Here is a 19713-nt window from a genome sequence, read left to right on the forward strand (position 1 = left end):
AACAAAACAACAACAATCCAATCAATTCCTAATGGACAAAATCAAGACGTGCCCTAAATTTTTTCTTGTTTTAAAAACTGTTCCACGCCACAATAAGAAAGAAGACTATCGCAACTTGCATTTAATGACGACTATTATGCTACCACTCCTGCACAAAACAATCTGTCACTCTGACTCACCTCATAAAATGTTATCTACATAAGAATCTGACTTTTCAGATTTATGTATTCTTGATTAACATTACATTACTACGACACAGAAGTACACTATCATAAAACCTAACATATAAAAAACACAGTGAAATGGGTCTATATGGGTCATTCCGTGTCAGATCAACCAAATTTTGGAAACTTCCCCAGCTCTAATTTTTTATTTTTTTAATATTTAAAAAATGTACAAGTTTCACCTGAGATTTGGAAACATACAGTGACCAGGAGGGGACAGGGAACACTTAGTTTTGTCGTGGCCACAACATATAAACTTCTGGGAACGTGATAATATGTTGTTGCCACGAGATATCAAGTCGTGGGAACGTGATAATAAATCGGGGCCACGAGAACATTTTGTTGAGGCAACGACATCATTATGTTGTGGCCACACGATGTAAAGTCGTGGCCTCGAGATCATATGTCGAGGGAACGATACATTTTTCTGGTGGCCACGAGATATGTTGAGGGAACCACAGCGGTCAATACTGTAACCATACAGCAGTCGGAGATGGAGATGACTGATGAAATAACTTTTTTTCTTTGAATTAGGAATGTCATATAAAGATATAGTTCGGTCTCTGGCATTATGACATGGGTACGTTATAAGGGAAAGACACCCGAAGCACATTCTTAAGTTGAATGGGCTTTTTCGTCAGAAATTTGCTGGCTTGAATGAAATACTCGGGTCACGAATAAAGTCCCGTTTAAGGCAATAAATAAAAACAAATTATGAGAAACTTAAATGAACAAATAACAAAGTAAATTATGACCGGGGTAAAAGGAGGAGCCCGTGTCGCGTGTGAATATTCGGTTCCCACGTTATAAAACTCGTAGCCACGAAAAAAACGGATGTCGTACCCTCAACATATTAAGACGTGGCCACGAGAAACAGATGTCGTACCCTCAACATATTAAGACGTGGCCACGAGAAACGGATGTCGTACCCTCAACATATTAAGACGTGGCCACGAGAAACGGATGTTGTTCCCTCAACATACGATCTCGTGCCCACGAGATATTATGAAGTTCCCACGACTTAATATCACGTTCCCACGAGTTTATATGTTGTGGCCACGACAAAACTAAGTGAACCGAACATGTCCCCTTCCGATCACCATAGGAAACAAATTACAGTGGGGTAAAAATTACTTTAGAAAGATGGCAGCATCATTACCTATTTTATTTTTGCACAGAGATTGGTTGGTTCATTAGTTAAATCTGTTGACTTTAGCAATCTTTGTTTCATTATGCCAAAGGTGACAGTTAAAAAATAAATAAAAAGAAGGTAAAAATCACTTCTTGTGTTTTTTTGCTTAAAGTTTGCATGCCTGTGTAACTCAAGAAGTTTCTTTAAGGTTCTGGTTCTTAAACTTTTCTTTTGGTATCTCCATTTTAAAGGCCCTCAATGGTTCAATCCCAGAGATATGGAGATCTTAATGTGGCTCCATGAGTAAATTCTACACATTTTTCAGTGGTCAAAAAACAAATGTGGGTCACTTTGCATACAGCTGATAACTTTTTTTTCTTTTAAAGAGGAATATCTGAAGAACAAATAATGTTGAAACTAGAAATGCATCTCGTGTTTTTCAATCAACACAGTTGCATAGAACACCTGTCTGAGTGCCATAAATATTCCTTTTCCAAAGTTTGCATGCCTGTAACTCTAAAACTATTCAAGATATCTTAATATCTTTTTAGATTCTCATTCTTAATTAGGCTAACTTTTCTTTTGAAATCTTCATTTTCAAGGCCCTATAGTTCAGTCCCATAGATATGGGGATCCCAAAGCAGCTCCATGTTCAAATTGTTGAATTTTCAGTGATTGAAAACCAAATGTGGTTCACTTTGCACACACAGCTGATATACTTACTGCATTTAAAGTGGAATGTCTGAAGAATAAGAAATGTATCTTGTTTCCCTCCATCAAAAGAATTGCATAAAACATAACTCTGAGAAAATCTACCGAAAATGGTTGATTAACTTGCTCTCAATAGTTTATTTATAAGAATCTATATTTGAATTAGCTTTAGGGATATTTGGAAGATGGGGTTTTTGTTAATTTTTTTAGAAAATCCCCTGAAAATGGTTGATTAACTTGCTCTCAAAAGTTTATTTATAAGAATCTTTATTTGAATCAGTTTTAGGGATATTTGGAAGATCTTTGTTCATTTTAACAGCTTCTGAAGCTACCAAGAGTTAAAATACGCAGTATCGTAACTACACGTTACTGCATTGACATCCCTATATCTATGAGAATGAACCACATAGGGCCTTAAAAATGAAGATTCCTTAAGGAATTGTTTTGATAGACGGAAATGAGATTTCTAGTTTCAGTTTTTGTTTTTCAGACATTTTTCTTTAAACACAATAACTATCAGCTGTTTAAAAAGTTCTATCTACATCTACATTTGTTTCTTGACCATTGAAAATGGGTAAAATTCAACAATTTGAACATGGAGCTGCTTTGAGATCCCCATATCTATGGGACTGAACTATATAGGGCCCTGAAATTGAAGATTTCAAAAGAAAAGTTTATTAAGGATGAGAATCTAGAAGGGTATAAGATATCTTGAATATGTTTAGAGTTACAGGCACGCAAACTTTAGAAAAATAATATTTATGGCACTCAGACAGGTATGTTATATGCAAATGAGCTGATAGAAAAACACAAGATTTAAAGGCATTACAGGCATGCAAACTAGTGCTTTTTGCCATTTTTTAGAACTGTCACCGTTGGCATATAATGGAACAAAGTATGTTGCTAAAGTCAACACATTTAACTAATATACCTACCGATCTCTGTGCAAAAATAAAATAATGATGCTGCCATCTTTCTAAAGTCATTTTAACCCCCCTGTAATTTGCTTCCAGATCTCAGATGAAAATTGTCATTTTGACCACCCCTCTACAAAATAGTGGATTACTCACTAAAAATACACCAGATATTTAATATTTTGGCTTACATCACTATTTATGTTTGTCTACAGATTTTTTTGGTTGAGCAGACACGGAATGACCCATATGGTGTTACTGGTTAATGGAAATATTCCAGTTAATATAATAAAAAATAATCCATTTAAAGGGATAGTTCACCCAAAAATGAAAGTTGACAGTAGCCATTGACTTCCATAGCAGAAAAAAAAGAAAAGAAAAAAAACTATGGAAGTCAATGGGTGCAATCAACCATATGGTTACCAACATTCTTCCAAATATCTTCTTTTGTGTTCAAAAGAAGAAAGAAACTCATACAGGTTTGGAACAACTTGAGGGTGACTAAAATGATGAATTTTTGCTTTTCATTTTTGCGTGAATTATCCCTTTAATCCCACCACCAGTAACATTTTTGACCAAAATTTACTTTTGAGTCTGAAAGGACAAAAAAACAAAAACAAAAAAAACAAAAACAAAGAAGAGAGTTTCTAAATGTGCAGAGTGACTTGATTTCATGTTAAGTCGTTTTTTACATGACTGGTGTAGGGCTACATAGTCACATGACCAGAGCTGTTTAAATTCCAGTTTGTCTTTTGAAGGATGCTGACTGTAAAAACTTCACACAAAAAAGAAAGAAAAAAAAGAAAAAAAAAGAAAGAAGAAGAAGAAGAAGAAGAAGAAGAAGAAGGATGTATCATCACATAATACAAATTACACACTGACATATTTAGTACATGCAAACATAAATATAAGTGAAGATATCAGTGGTCACGTTAGTAACGCCCAATTTTGAATAAGTGACTGATATTATGAAACAGTAGAACTCAAGCATTGAGTAGTAGCTTACACCGGTTACAGTAACTTTTTAAAGAAAAGGTAGTTATAATAATAATAATAATAATACATCATAGCATGCATATAGCACATTAATCTAACGATGGTTAATAAGCAGCTTCATGTACATATTTAAAACAAACGATACATTTGATTGTGATACAAAGAATAAAGAAATTCACATTACCAGCAAGTGGGATAGTATGTGTTCACGTCCAAGCGAAAAAGACCTTCACGTTTGTATTTGAACCATGCGCGCTGCCATATTGGCTTTACTGTCACTTCTGGTGGTTTGATAAAAGCAGATAGACTGCCCCTATATGGACAGGAGGGGGACTACGCCTGTAAATATTGGTGGCATCTAGTAGTGTTTATTATGAAAGTTATTTATATTGACCACTACATAACATATTGTAATATATTGGTAAGTAAATGAGGAAAAACGATAATTTCCTGATTAATGGCCATTTCAAGAGGTTTATTTGAGGGGGCGAAAATGAAAAACCGAACAGTATAATTACGCTTCATTTCAACACTAGATGGCGAAGTCACACTGTCAAAACATGAGGAACATTGCGTCATTTCCTCTGCGCCCCAGACAGACTGCATGATCCGTGTGCTGCTGACTGCTTTTGTTGTAAGATATATATTTTTGTTTTTAGTTATCCAGATAAAAAGTGATCTGAAATCAGAATAACTGGTGTGATGGCTGAAGTGATTCAAAAGAAATTACAGTCTGAACTGGAGAAATATCAACAACTGCAAAAAGGTATACATCACAACGCTAGCTATCCATGTTAGCAATCCTTTCAACACTCTCTGCATGTGCATGTATCCATTTTCATAAACTTGTATGTAAGTTATATATATATATTTTTTTACAACGCACTTAGAAGTGACTTTATGTCACTGTCAGTTTCTCAAGTTGGACTTGATTTAGTTATTCATCACCTGTTCAGAGATGTCATAGTGATCTGCTTAACGTACTCAATAAAAAAGAAGCGTTTTTCTCTCTCTCTCTCTCTCTCTCTCTCTCTCTCTCTCTCTCTCTCTCTGTGTGTGTGTGTGTGTGTGTGTGTGTGTGTGTGTGTGTGTGTGTGTGTGTGTATATATATATATGAAGAGTTCAGATGCAAAAGCCTCTAAGTGCCATCTGAAATTTGCTTCTAGAATGATCATTTTGATCAAGCTCGTATATTTAAGTTCAATAATTCCACTTAAATGGCAATGCAAATGACCTATTAATTGTCATTTAAGTGAAATTACTTAACTTAAATATACAAGCTTTATAAACATGATCATTCTAGAAGAAAATTTCAGATGGCACTTAGAGGCTTTTGCATCTGAACTCTTCATATATAAACGTGTTAGATTCAAGTAGTGCACATTTTAAATTGGTTTGCTTTGCAATTTTTGCACACACTAAAATGTCCTTTCTCTCATTTCTTTATTGTGAATATATAGACTATTAACTCTATTTCTGCAGATGTCAGTAAAAGTATGTCAGCACGACAGAAACTGGAGGCACAGTTGACTGAAAATAATATTGTTAAGGAGGTAAGAATACAATTACAATACAAATATCTTCTGCATTTGCATGTTAATTTATTTATGTTTGTCATGGTTTACCACATATGTCATCCCTCTGTAGGAGCTTGCCTTGTTGGATTGCCAAAATACAGTTTACAAACTAATTGGACCAGTTCTGGTCAAACAAGATCTAGATGAAGCCAAAGCAACAGTGGGCAAGAGATTGGAATACATCAATGGTGAAATGTATGTATGAATAGTGACCACTCATATCATATTGCATTTGATTCTGTTGTAAATGAGTGAGTAGTTCACATAGGCCAACCACTAACTGATCTCCTCTTCATCTCAGTCAGCGTTATGAAACTTTACTGAAGGAGATGGAGAAGAAGTCGGATCAGCATCGGGAAGTTCTGTCCAGCCTACAGCAGGAGTACCAGCGGGCTCAGGGTCAAGCTGTTGGGAAGGCCTAAATGGATTATAACTCAGTCGGGACACTAGTCTTATCCAGTGAAACTCAGAGACTGAATGTACCTACTAATAACCCATGCTTGTTCACATGTCTATTAACATAATTCTGTAGTTTTTTTGTTTGTTTGATGCTAATAGGCTGTCAATAAATTTTGTTTATCTATGTTCAGACTCTTTTTTTATTAATTTTTTTACATTGTTTCTATTACAAACAGTAAACAACTTTGAGATAATTTGCTGTGCTGATTTGAGATTTTATCAGTCTGCTGTCCATTGACAGTTTTGAAAGTTGGACATTTTGGGGTTGGGGTGATACAGGGCTGAACTGAATAGAAGAAATTATTTGTTTAGCTTTTGACTATGCTTTCAATTCACACTATATTCAAGAACGTGAATTGTTAACATGAAAACAAGAGTGCACAAACTAAAGACCGCACTACAAACTCGGTAATTCATACTACAAACTTTTATGATAAAGTAAAAAGCACTACTACATGATCTTTATGACATTTTATACATTAAACACAAATGCATGTTGTTCAACAATACATTGAAAACAAAATTACATTTAGAAATGTGTATTACAACAAGTGATTCATTTTAAGGAGGTAAAAACATAAAGTGCTAACACTACAAAGTTTCAAGCATTGTTCGGAATAGTACAAGCTTGAACAGGGAGGGATTAAAAAATGGTGAAAGCATAGAATTTATTTATTTTTTCCAGCCGGATGCAGTTAAGTGTTCACACACGAGATGAGTTTTGATGCTTTGGGGGAAAATGGCAATATTGCATGTAAATAAACACAATATAAAGATGTACAATTTACCAAGTTGAGTGAAAATGTAAAAAAATAAAGTTGAGTAGAGCTTTAATTGTTCTGATTAGATGGTTTTAACTGTAAAATGATGGGGAAAACACTGTTGTGAAAAAGTAAAATCACATTTATTTTTCCAGCCCCATTTCCAGTTCAGTCGCCGCTGCCCGTCACCATGTTGTTCTTAGCCTGCCTCGTTTGCGATTGCCAGGTGGTGTCCAACGCAAAGTCACTTTAGGTACTTCCTGAGACATCCTGAGTACATGTCCGAGCCATCTTAATCGCTGTATCTTGATCTCCTGACATATGCTCTTGGATCTTGTCTTTTCATGTTGATATTAGAGATGGCATTGGGCCAGTAGATGTTGCAGATCTTCCTAAGGCAACTGTTATGGAAGGCGTCTACCTTGCTCATACCTACTTTCACTATTCTCCAACATTCAGAGCCATACAGAAGCACTGATTTAACATTGCTGTTCTAAAGCTTAAGGCTTAGCTTAGACTTCCAGATGGTTCTGCTAAAAGCTCCTCTTGTTTTATTTATTCGGGCCTTGATGTCTTTTTGGGCTCTGTTATCAGTGCGAATGACGCTACCAAGATACATTAAATCATTCATATCCTCAATGGTAACTGGGTCAGAGACAGGAGCATGACCTGTGTCATCTGCTTGTTTATGTGTAAGCCTGTAACCCTAATTATTCTGGGTAGGCCTGCATAATCTTGCTTGTTCTTGCCTCTGATATAAGTAGCAAGGGAACCTGGTAGATCTTGGGATGCCTTATGTACTTCAGGCAATCCAGCGCCGTTAAAAACATATTTTCCCTTCTACCTTCCATGACATGGTCATCAGCTTGAATGAAAACATGAATAGTATTTGTAGTTCTTTTAGAAAATGAATGGCAGCAAGTGTTTTTAGGTCATAGGCTATTTGACTAAAACTTTTTATGAATGTATAGCCTATATATAAAAAGTAAAGCATGTCATATCCTCCTGAGACCCAGAAAAAAAAACCTTGAATTTTATATTTTTTCATGTAATTGTGCTACATTGTTTAGAGAGCAAAAGAAAAAAATATATTTTATTCATATGCTATGTCCTCTGCACTGTAAAAAATGTCTAACCTCTCCAAGTAAAAATTTTCTAGTGACTGGTCACATCTATATTTTTTAATTGGCCCAAGTGCAATCCTTGTTGCAGTAGTCTGTTAACATTGGCTCAATGAGAAATAATATGTCAGACTAATTGAAAAATTTAGATGTTATCAGTCACTAGAAATTTTTGCCTTGGGGGTGTAATTTTTTTTTTACAGTGTGTAGAGGGCACCACTAATAAAATAAAAACACATAAAATTACGTATGATATACAGGCAAAAACAATGGGATTTTTTAAAACCAAACTTTGTAAAGATGATTGTCAACTATGTTATGAAATATATAACGGAATGAATATGGATATACCATTTTAGTTATGCAATATGTGTCATAAATGGCCATAAATTGTATCTAATTTGCATATACTCTTCGGGCAAAATGTAATGAAAATGTGTAATAATGAGAGTTTTCATAATAGTATTAAATATTTCATAGGAATATTGATGTATAATTTCTTTCACTTGTTGTGATACACATGTTTTAAGTCCTGGTGTCCTCTATGACATGTATGAAAGCAATTCCCTGTTTTGTAACAGAAAGTCATATTTTGATTAGAAACCCCATAACATTTTCCTGAGATGTTGATTTATGACAAACAATTAGAAAATTTGTACATTTAAAAGATAATTACAAAATATCATATTTACACAAGAGTGCTAAATTTGATCACTAAATGAATGTCAGTCATTTTTAAAGACCAAGGAGAAGTTGTCATGGTGAAACCTCCAAACATTTGGTATCTCTGAAAAGCCCTGAATGGGCTCTTTACAGGATATCTTAAAACTGCGAGGTGTGGTATCATAGAAATTCACTAAAATATAATGTCCTCTATTCCTGGGTCCCAAGAGGATATATGGCTTTGTATGCATTAAAACTTTCACATTCCTAAAAGCACAAGACCTTGGTCAGGTAATACCTCAGTGGCTGCGCATCACCATTTATCAAGGCCTTGAGAGTTGAGCAGTGAGGCGACTCGTTTTCTAATTAAAGGGGCAGGGGAGTGGTGCATACGACCAGATGTTACTCAGGGTAATTTCATTGAAGAGCTCGGTCAACAGGGTGTGCATCCGCCCCTGCGCAACAGGCCATCAGACGCGCAATGGAGAAGCGCTGAAGCACAGACGTCCGCATTGTGGATGCTTACCTCCAATTAATATCCCGTAGAGGGGGACCTGTCCCCCTTCATTTCCCACCCGCCGGGGATTAACTCGCATGAATAAAAGGCATTAAAAGAACGGCGCTACTTGTAAGGGACCTGTATACGCTTTAAAAGCAGGTTGCCAACACACCCGCATTAAGTCCAAACCGTAAACTCTGGCGAAAAGCTTCTAAAGGGATTAGCTATTTATTGAAGCAATAATATGCAAAGCTAATTAAACAGACCGACTTTAAATGTATTGTTCGCCTTTTTGAAGTAGACTTTCCTGGGCTGAGTAGGGTAAATTATGCAAAAGTTGGACGGTTTTGAGTAGATTCACGTTGGAGTTCTGATATAGGCCCTATTTGAGATTTTTAAATGCCATATACAGGCTACACAAGCCTCCCAAATGTAAATAGGTCTATACAAAAAACAGTTATCTATTTTATGTGTGATAATTACTATATACTTATTCGTACTCTTTATACTCATAGAGCAGTTATATACTGCTTTTCACTTGAACTGTTGTTTGAAGTAAGAGTGACAGTGTTTCACGTTTACGCCAAATATGCGTGCGCGCCTCGATCGTCACCTGAACACGCTCCAGGCTGCGCGTGCTTTCCTTTGTTTTTATAACCAGGTCAGGGCACGCGTCGGCTTTTGACAATTTTTACAGTTTTTGACAAATGGCCAGAAAGACCACATGTTGAACTAGCGAAGAGGGTTGGTGGCCTTGCTATAAACGTTGGTTGTTCGTTCCCATGAGTGAGGTGATAGTGTGAACGTTCGCACCTCGCGCTCGTGCGTAATTGGCAACAGCTGACAGTATGTCGACAGCGAGACCTGTCACGATATGGTGCAAAACTTAACCACATAAGGCTACAACTTGTTTGTTTGAATAGAGAATTTGATTGACCAGATTTAGTGACACGTCTCATAAGAGTGAGGTAGATTTTGAACACGCCACCACAAGCGGTTAGGCCTAAATAGTGGAAAATGTCAAGCTGGGTGTAGCCTGTTTGGCGAAGTTTGCCCTTATGAAAGCAAGATGCTCCAAGACGTGTCTGATTCACACCTACTGAGAAAACAATAATATGACACATCCAAAAGTTTCAAATACAGAAAATGTATACATGGACACTACGCAAAATGTTTGATTCATTTTCAAATGCAATAACATTAAAATGAAAGTAAATTTCAACATTTAGGCCTAATTAATTTAGATAATTGTAGGCCTAATTGAAAAGTAGAAGTTCTTTAGACTTGTGATGAAATCAGTAAGTGCCAAAACAGAAACTATTTAAACAGCCTTTTTAAAAAATAAAAAAATAAAATTAAGTCATGTCTAATTCTAGGTAATAGTTTAATGGTTGTTAAACAACTACATTACATGGAGCTGAGTGAAATGGATGAGAACAGAAAATATTTAAGGCCTAAATTAATTTGTATGGATTCTCTTTAAAAAATATATTTTGCCTGGAAATTAAAAATAAATAAGAGTGTAGCCTATTTAGTTTCAATAGATTTATAGCTATAGCTACTCTCGTAAAGTGAAAAATAATGTTCAAGTAGCCTATATTGTAATGAAGTATAATTACTGAAGTATACGTTTAAATGTCTATAGGCCTATTATTAAAACGAGTAACAATCCTGTAGATCAATACAAATATAATGGCATCAGAACATTCAATAGTCATAATTAAAAATGTATAGAAAATACTTTTCTTCACATCTGCATTTTATATAGGCTATTTATATACTTGGCTGCTTGCATTGCTCTTTGTTGATCAGAACAGACAAAAGCACGCATCCGGTAAGGATAATCTATTTACACCTTTTGTGTTGAATGACATTTGGGAGACTTAGGCTATCTCTCTGTAATAACCGGTTCAGGCATCAGTCGGTGCATGGCATCTCTCAAAGGTCTAATCTCATTTCAGCTGAAACTCGTTTATCTAAGAGCTTATCCGGAGCGACAAAGCGAAACAAAGCTGCACATGAAGGTTGATTTAAGGGAGAGTTTGAGCGTTAAGTAGAACTAAGCCATTCTATCTAGTGGTAAATCTACTTTCCACAGGTCGTTTTGTTTAATGATAACTTTTAGCCTCTAAATATTTGTTTGGTTTCCATTTGATTGTGATATGTTGATGAGGTATTAGTTATGACAACATATGTTTTTACATTGCTTTTACTCATCAGAATAAGTTAAGCAATTTTCAACTTTTTTAAAAGTTATATCAAGTCTATTTTTTAGTCGGTTTAATGTAATGTAATTTGGAATGACGTAAACTACAAAGTTGATTGTACTTATAAATTTAAAGCAGCAATTTTTTTTTTTACAGTGTAGACTTTAACTTTTACTATTTCAAAGTGGCTTATAGGCTGTGAATGATCTCATGACGCAGTCCAAGTTTAAAAAACATATGCGCGCATAAATTCATTTTAACATTGACAATAGTGCTGCACCCAAACAACTGTTGCTTGGATAAAAAAAATTTTTTTTCGTTTATTCAGAAAAAAAATTATGCCAAACATACGTATTTAACTGCATAACAACATAAGGGAAATACAAATGTAGTTTAAATGGATAGGCCTACTGGGCGTATTCTTCATTTTGGACCCTTACAGTTGGGGTTATTTATTTCTTATAGCCTATTATAGAATTAACCAAACCATATAACCAAAAATGACTTGAAGTATATTTTCAAATTCTGAACTTTATTTTTTTATTTAAATACGCGTGCGAGTCAGTCGTGGCTAAAACTTGAACTTTTTGTTGTCAAGGGCAGGCTATTTACCATCTTTGATCAAGTCTAAATTGCTACAGATTTTTTTACGGGGTGGCTCATTAATAGACAGAGTAGGCTACTATCAAATTCCAACAACATGAACATCTGAAATCAAACCATTTAACGCGTGTTAAACAAAAGCCCGTAAAGACCACGCCCACGTTTCTAGCAGAAGAGCGGTTAAGCAATCTGCACCTCAATACTTTATATCTTCCATAGATTAAGTGCAACATCATTGAGATGACCAAATGATTGCCCAATGAAAATCTGCAAATGCCAGGTCTGTTATCAAGTTTTCAACTGCTATCACATTGGAACGCTGAACATTCACACTGAAGAACAATGCTTATAATGCTGAATATCTCTCAGGTAATGAATTAAAGACATGCAAATATTAGGAACGGGAGCAGACCAAAGATAAAAGAATATATCCTCAAAGAGATTTAATTCTTTGTTCAAAGTAAAATACTTTACGAACAACATTTCACATTCTGCTGACAAGAAAAATAACAGCAAACAAAAAGCTTGCTATATTGTTCTAAAAAAAAAAAAGACAATCTCAAACTCTAAGACAAAAAGACAAACTCAAAGTAATGAAATTAATATGTTCAACGGTTCATAGAAGAACACAAATTTATGGCAATTACAACAATTACCAAAAATAAAATAAAAAATAAAAACGACTTTAACTTGTGCTCTAGAGTTTCCACAAGTTTCCAACAGTTTCTTGGCACTAAAGAACAAAACTCTTGAAACATTCACCTCATTAAGTACAATTCCTCAGTCAAAAATGGATTTCATAAAAGTTTTGAAAGAAAATTCGTTGATATAAAAGTATTAAAAGGCATCAACGTTTCAACTAAGAAATATATACATCTCAAAACAAGTGTGTGTATCTTCTTTGTTTGTCTGTAATATCACCAAACACACTATACAGGCACAGATTTGTCAGTGCCTTTTTGTAACAAAATAAATCTTTGGCATCTACTGTACAAAATCCACATATTTACACATGCTGAAAGTTTACACAATTCACATAGTCTATTGTCCCAGAGTTGTTCCCACACTGCTGAATCATCAGAGACGAATCGCTCTAGGCCGTTCCAGTCTTTGGGGAGCTACGCAGGAACTTAGGACATGACATCTTCTACCAAGGTCTCCAGATGGAGTCACAGAGCATAACAGGTTGCTTGGGACTTGAAGTCATGGTGGGAGCAGACAGGACAGTTCTTTGTGCAAGCTTTGCACAGCCAGATGGTGTGCAAGAATTGCTCAGTTGGGCATGAGTGAGATGTTGCTGTGCTGGCAGTGATGGATCCTCTTGGAGATGCACCTGAGTCTCTTTGTGGGGTGGTGCAGAAAGTAGCATTGCATGTGATTTGTGAAGGTTTCCGCATGTTTTTTCCACTTCCTGCCCATACTCATGGCTTTTGCTAGCAATAAAATGACTGACTCGTAAGAGACATGTCCTCATTCCATCACTGTAGCTCTGACGTTTGCAAGGTGAGCTCAGGTCCTCATCATACTCCTCTGTGCGTGCCCTTTTTCCTCTAGTGATTTGAAAAGGGTCATTCCCTGATCCTTGTTCAGCTTTTAGGAAGTGCACAACACTTTCCAGGATTTCAGCCTTTTCCACTTTAGGGTTTTTTAGCTTCTATTAAAAGTTAGACAAAACGTGGTCAGATAAAGACATAAGGGCAGGATACAATAAACAGAGTCTTTAAAAAATATAATAACTTACCTCATTTTGTGTATTCTCAAATAATAGCATTCTCAAAGTTTCTAGGCTTTGATTAATGCGATCTCTCCTCCTTTTCTCCATGAGAGGTTTTGGGACCTGTAACAATCATAGTAGTTTGAATATTATGTTAAAATATAATTCTTAGCAGCATTAACATGAACAAGTCTCCATATCAAACAATCTAAAGTATTTTGCCACATTGCACACAAAACAGAAACACAGAATAGCCCAATATGTAAGGTATAGTCCCTATATATGTGAATTAGAATTACTTTTAAAAAGAGGTCTGAAAAATTTCTGGTAAAACAAATAGGCCTATATTAAATTAGGTTTTTACCCGTCTCGAGTCTTTTTGTTCCGATATGTCAACAGCTTGTTTGCTCATTCTGGCGATTCACCAAATTCCCTCTAAACTGAGATTATGAGCATCATTTTGGAGTTCACATGACTTATGGTACAGTCCAGGCTACTACACGCCTACTCTCCTCATAATGAATAACAAAAGAAGACGGACCAATCGCGTGCGTCCCTCAGCAAGCCCCCTCATTAATATTCACATGTGCTCTGACGAAAGAGACAATGCCTGTAGATAATGTCGATTGTGAAGTAAGAGCCAATAATGACCCATTTAGACCCCCACTGGGATGTTTAAACGATGGCTATTCAGTTAAGGTATTGCCAAAGATTATCAAAGAAGGTTTGAGCCATTCATATGCGTTATATTTAAAAGAACCACTAAAAGGCGACTATTATACCTGTTGGAATTTCAAATAGTTTGATTATCGATAGATAATAAAAAGTGCAGTTTAGCCATTTGGAAATGTATATATAACACTACAAATTGTACTGTTTCTATTGCTTGTGGCCTACTTAACTATAAATGTGTGAACGCCTATAGCCTATATAAACAAACTTCTCTACCTCACATCATTTTCTACCCTTATGAATGTTGGATAGGCATATTGCCTTGCAAAATCCAATCTTTTTTTAGGTTTAATCTCACAATGAAAATGAAGTAACGAGGCTGCTTTTTCGTGTGTGCGCAGTCTTCCTCTCTATGCACCGATGCGTAACAAAGGAAGACGTGATTTTGGTTTGGTTGAGGCGCTCGAATGTGGCTTCAATTGAAAGTGGTTTTTTGCTGTTCTTTTGATGTGTGTGAGGTCTTCTCGTGTGTGCTCAAATAATTATCCTGCTTGACGAATGCAAGCTAATTGGAAGTGCCTGTATTATAAAAAAAAAATCTAAATTCTATAGGCTAAATTGTAGACGTGCCGATTACCAAGCTAAAACAACAACAACAACAACTAAAAAACAAACAAAACTGCAACAACAAAACACGTCAAAATTACAATTAAATAACCATTGTATTCTCTGAAATTAGGCCGTTACATAAATCTCAGAAAGTTTCAAAAACAACCGCGCCATTAGGCTACTGGTGATCCATTCCAAAGTAGGGCTAAGTGTGGGACAATAATGGTTGGCCTAATCGCTCACACTCCTATCAAAACACTCCCATACAACACACTTAACAGATTTGCTCTAAAAGCCAGGGCATCACACCTCCTCACATCCCCCATTTCAACATAAAGCAGGATGCGCGTGTACTTTTCACTGACGGCCACGAGCTAATCTCGCTTTGGCGCGCGACTCCAAAATGCATCGTATTTTCTTATTTTTGAGTATTTTCTTAACTAAAACCATTTGTCGAAACACGATTAAAATGTTTTAATAAGGACATATGCCTGAATCTTTGTTTTCAGCCAATTTTTCAACAATTATATAGGCTAATTTCTGTAAGATTCAACTCAATTTTCTTTATCAGTAGTTCAATTCAAAATGGTTAAAAAAAAAAGTTAAGGTGCTCTTACCCCTGCAGGTTTTCATATTGGCATCACTTTGAAATTAAAAATGTTGTAGCCTATGCCTACTGACAAAAATGTTGTTATGGTGCTTTAATCACCTAAATCTCAGGACAGATCTATGCCATTTGTCCATATGTTATCCTTTAGCACTTTACCTCAAGCATTGAGCTCAGCTGCTTATTCAAAACCATTTGCTGACATTTGCATATTGCAGTAGACAGTCAAATGGCAAACGCTTATTTTTTTACCAGAAAAATTAAGCCATCAAAATGTGGATAGTTAGACTTTTTAAATATGCGTCAATATAACACTTTAATCTATTTATTAATGACTGTTTTAAATATACTATTAGGCTTTTATATTTAGAAATACTATTGAATGCAGTTTTACTTTGCCATAATACCTCTGTTTACTGATTGTTTAGCAAAGGCCATAGAATGGGGGGGAAAGCTCGCTCACGCGACCTACGTCACGACCAATTCTCCGCCAATCAAATGCCATTCCATTGGCTTGAAATTCCCGTTTGGTTAGATTTCAGCAGTTTCCCCACATCCTCGTTAGCGTGAACAGCAGGCTGTTTAACTCTCAACATGGCGAAGACAGAAGGCATCAAAAGAGTAAGATCTTTAAAAACAACCATTTCTTTTAAAGGAACATTTATTTATTTTGTACTTTTAGCCTAGATATTTAATATAATCTGCATATTTTTATTTGATTCCACAAATCTTAAAAGTTGTTTAATGAAAGCATTGGGAAATTGAAAACATTCTAACAATTAAAAAAAAATGTGTTTTACTTTTAAGAAGTTAAAACCTGTGATAGAGAAGAAGAGAAGAGATCGAATCAACCATAATCTGGACGCGTTAAGAGATCTGCTTTTCAAGAACACCGCAGATTCGGTGAGTAGACTACCTCGGTTCAACTCAGTTTATAATCAATTGCTTCACTTTATTTCTTTGACAAAACCCTAAAATGACAATGACAAAACCCTCTCCCTCCATTCCATCCCTCCACAGCGTTTACACAATCCTAAACTGGAAAAAGCAGAGATTTTAGACCTTGCAGTTCAATACATCAAGAAGACCACAAGAAAGATTGAGACAAAAGGTACGTTTTTACTATTTTTACCTTTTACTTCACCCCTCTGAATGAAGTATTAAAGGTGCACGATGTAACTTTTTTGTTCAAAATGTACAATTTAAATAATGAGTCAATACACTATCAATCCTTCCAAACATGTTTTTGCCTTACCCTGATTCACTAAGTGTTAGATGAGTTTAGTGAATGTTTTATGAGCAGTAGGACAACCAAAATAATGTTCTTCCGCAATATGCATGCTGTTTTTTTTTTTTTAACCGATAGAGGGCCAAAAGTATATAGTGTAGCCTACCTTTTAATAGCTATTATTTATTGTAGAAATATTTTGGCTAATTTGTGTCTAATTTTCTTCTCTCTTTTTGCAGTGACGTCTAATCAAACGGATTCTAAGACCACTCGGAATCAGTCTGATAGGCCTATATCTGTTTCTGCAGGCCCCATCCATGCCAATGACTTTTATTGGAAGCAGAAGGAGGTTCTTCTGAAAGTAGGAATCAGTCTTGATGATAACCTAACTGATGCTTCCAAAGCAGGAAATCAAGCAGTGGTCCAGACAGGCTTTCTTCTATCACCATCAACCCAGAACTACCACCAGGAACTTCTTTTACACCCTGAATCGTCTTTGTATGGCTCTAAACTTTTGTGTCAGTCGTCTTCTCCCTCCAGTTCTTCATCACAATATAGTTCCCCGCCATCATCTCCCACTTTTACCAGCGTATCCTCCTCCTCTCCCAATAATTCTCCTGCACATCCTTTCACATCTTGTTCTCTGCCTCCTCCTCCTGACCCATTGTCTCGCCTCATAACACCACTTTCACTCCATAGACCTGTTATTGTGCCTCAGCCCATTCTGCCCCACATGGCTAGAGATTTCACCCCACCTCAGTCACCTGTCCTGGCTCTTAGACAGGAACCGTTTCCTCTTCCAACCCAGTCCACATGGAGGCCATGGAGCTGAACTCTTACCATTTTGGGGGTTTTTCCCTTTATTTAGGCACTGCTCCAATGGAGAAAGGATCATGGTCTCTCAGAGGGACCTACTGGACATGTGACTTGTGCACAGGGTTGTCACTTGACACAAGATGGTTTGCCGCCAGATACTTTTGTCATGTTTTCCATGACATGTGTACTTTAACTTGACTATTTATTGTTTTATCTAATGTTTGTCTTCATTGGTACCTGTAAATCTAGCAGTGAAATAAAACAATTTCATCAGTTCTTGTTGTATTACGTTTGTTTATTTAAATATATAAAAATAGTTTTATAGTAAAGTACAGTCCATTCACACTATAAGGTCAACAACATGATACTATCAGTTTCTGGACCATATAGGAGGAGCTATTCAGCCAAACCATTTGGATCCTAAATGAAGATATAACATCAGTATACTTTAATAACAACCCATGAATCAGAAAGTAATAAAATAAATACATAAATGAACACATAATTTAACCCATTAACAGGCAATGTACATTGAGGAGAACGTTTTTTTTCACCTAAAACTGTTATTAGTTTAGTTGATTCTGTTTTGAGTATGTGGGTCACATTACTTGGTTCACATTTTCTGTGCTCCTTTTGTCAGCCTAACCTAAATCCAAAACATATTGGCTCATGGTGCTGGGCATTCTGACTTTTTGGAAAGTAGTTGAAATTTAATCGTACTTTTCTTCAGTAAAAAAGCAATATTAATTGTGAACATTGTCTTAAGATGCTGAAAAAATAAGGCATATGTTTTTCTTGCTGTTATTTAGCACATTTTGAAACATCCGCATCCCCTAAGATACGCTGAGATAAACTTTTGAGTTTAAAAATTGCACAAATGTTAATATTCACGTTAAACTAATATTATCTTTTCATAAATAGATAATTTTTTTTGCAGGGTTGAACAAGGGTAGCCAACCTTGCTCCTGGAGGACAGAGTTTAGCTCCAATCCCAATCAAACACACCAAAACCTGCTAAAAGTCTTCAGATTTTCTTGGAAATTACAGCGATGCGTGTTTGATTAGGATTGGATCTAAACTCTGCAAGACAGTGACCATCAAGCCAGAGCTAAGGTTGAAGATGACATAGTTCAGCGGTGTAAAAACACAAGAAATGTATATGCCTCAATTTTAGGACACTTAGACATGTCATACACGTTGTATATTTTGCATATTACATATTTTTGCATCACAAAACACATAAATATTGATGAAAGGGATAGTTGATGGACCCAATTGACTTCCATATTATGGAAAAATATAAGTATGGAAATCAATGGGGCATATCAACTGTTTGGTTACAGGCATTCTTCAAAATATCTTCTATATTCAGAGAAGAAAGAAACTCATACAGGTTTGAAACAACTTGAAGGTGAATAAATAATAAATAATTTATAATTTTTGGGTGAACTGTCCCTTTAATAGGGCAAAGTATCCTGGGAGATACAATTCATAAAATCCAAAATATATATATTATATATTTAAAAAAATCCTTTGAATATGATACTTAAAGGGATAGGTCACCCAAAAATGAAAATTAGCCCATGATATAATCACCCTGAAGTTCCGGCCGTCTGCCGGAAGCTAGTTATTTTAGTCGATAAAGTTTTAAATATGGATATTTTTCTTACACAAAAGCATCGCTTCGCTTCAGAAAGCCTTTATTAACCCCCGGAGACGCGTGGAACACTTTAATCATGAATGGATGCGCATTGATGGACTTTCAAAGACATACACCCATTCAATCCCATTATAAAGCTTGGAAGAGCCAGGACATTTTTTTATATAACTCGATTGTATTCGTCTGAAAGAAGAATGTAATTTACGACTAAGTCTACTGACGTTCTTTAAAAGTGAACTTCTTTTAACTTCTTTTTTCTTTTAACTAAGTGCAGTATTTTTAGAACGCCATGTAGTGTGACGCTACAGAAGACGCAATTAGCGCAACGCGTCCGTAAACACCTCAGTAGTGCATGTTTGCATAGAAAACAAACGAAAAGCGTGATGCTCCGAAAATAATCATGATGCACACAAGACATTCAATGGAACGAGCCACATTGAGGATCATTTATAAAGGTAAAAGTTTCCAGACTTCACTGGCATAGTTAAACAGTATATTGATATATTATAAACTGGATACTCTGGCTAGCGTGGCTGGTA

The 19713-nt window shown here is 35.8% G+C and overlaps 4 protein-coding genes across 4 annotated transcripts in view; 2 read left to right on the top strand and 2 right to left on the bottom strand.

Annotated features, from left to right (window-relative positions):
- mrpl11 (mitochondrial ribosomal protein L11) overlaps nucleotides 1-4261 on the bottom strand; it is a 34685-nt gene extending 30424 nt beyond the window's left edge. The window contains exon 1 of the mRNA XM_082178648.1: nucleotides 4162-4261. The gene's annotated coding sequence lies outside the window, so the exon portion shown is untranslated. The remainder of the gene's footprint in view (nucleotides 1-4161) is intronic.
- A 284-nt stretch (nucleotides 4262-4545) lies between these two features.
- Nucleotides 4546-6138, top strand: pfdn6 (prefoldin subunit 6). The gene is made up of 4 exons (XM_082178114.1): nucleotides 4546-4743; nucleotides 5461-5531; nucleotides 5626-5750; nucleotides 5857-6138. Exons 1-4 carry the CDS (start codon nucleotides 4680-4682, stop codon nucleotides 5975-5977), a joined length of 381 nt encoding a protein of 126 aa, XP_082034240.1. The 5' UTR covers nucleotides 4546-4679; the 3' UTR covers nucleotides 5978-6138.
- Nucleotides 6139-12970: 6832 nt separating this feature from the next.
- Nucleotides 12971-14027, bottom strand: her5 (hairy-related 5). The gene is made up of 3 exons (XM_082178139.1): nucleotides 13947-14027; nucleotides 13610-13705; nucleotides 12971-13522 (listed from the first exon to the last, which is right to left on the bottom strand). The coding sequence occupies exons 1-3, from the start codon at nucleotides 13992-13994 to the stop codon at nucleotides 13016-13018; spliced, it is 651 nt and encodes a 216-aa protein (XP_082034265.1). The 5' UTR covers nucleotides 13995-14027; the 3' UTR covers nucleotides 12971-13015.
- A 1995-nt stretch (nucleotides 14028-16022) lies between these two features.
- Nucleotides 16023-17769, top strand: her11 (hairy-related 11). The gene is made up of 4 exons (XM_082178144.1): nucleotides 16023-16091; nucleotides 16278-16373; nucleotides 16491-16581; nucleotides 16938-17769. The coding sequence occupies exons 1-4, from the start codon at nucleotides 16065-16067 to the stop codon at nucleotides 17528-17530; spliced, it is 807 nt and encodes a 268-aa protein (XP_082034270.1). The 5' UTR covers nucleotides 16023-16064; the 3' UTR covers nucleotides 17531-17769.
- The last annotated feature ends 1944 nt before the right edge of the window (nucleotides 17770-19713 follow it).

This window comes from Leuciscus leuciscus (assembly GCF_965113295.1).
Source record: "Leuciscus leuciscus genome assembly, chromosome: 8".
In the NCBI taxonomy this organism is placed as follows: domain Eukaryota; kingdom Metazoa; phylum Chordata; class Actinopteri; order Cypriniformes; family Leuciscidae; genus Leuciscus; species Leuciscus leuciscus.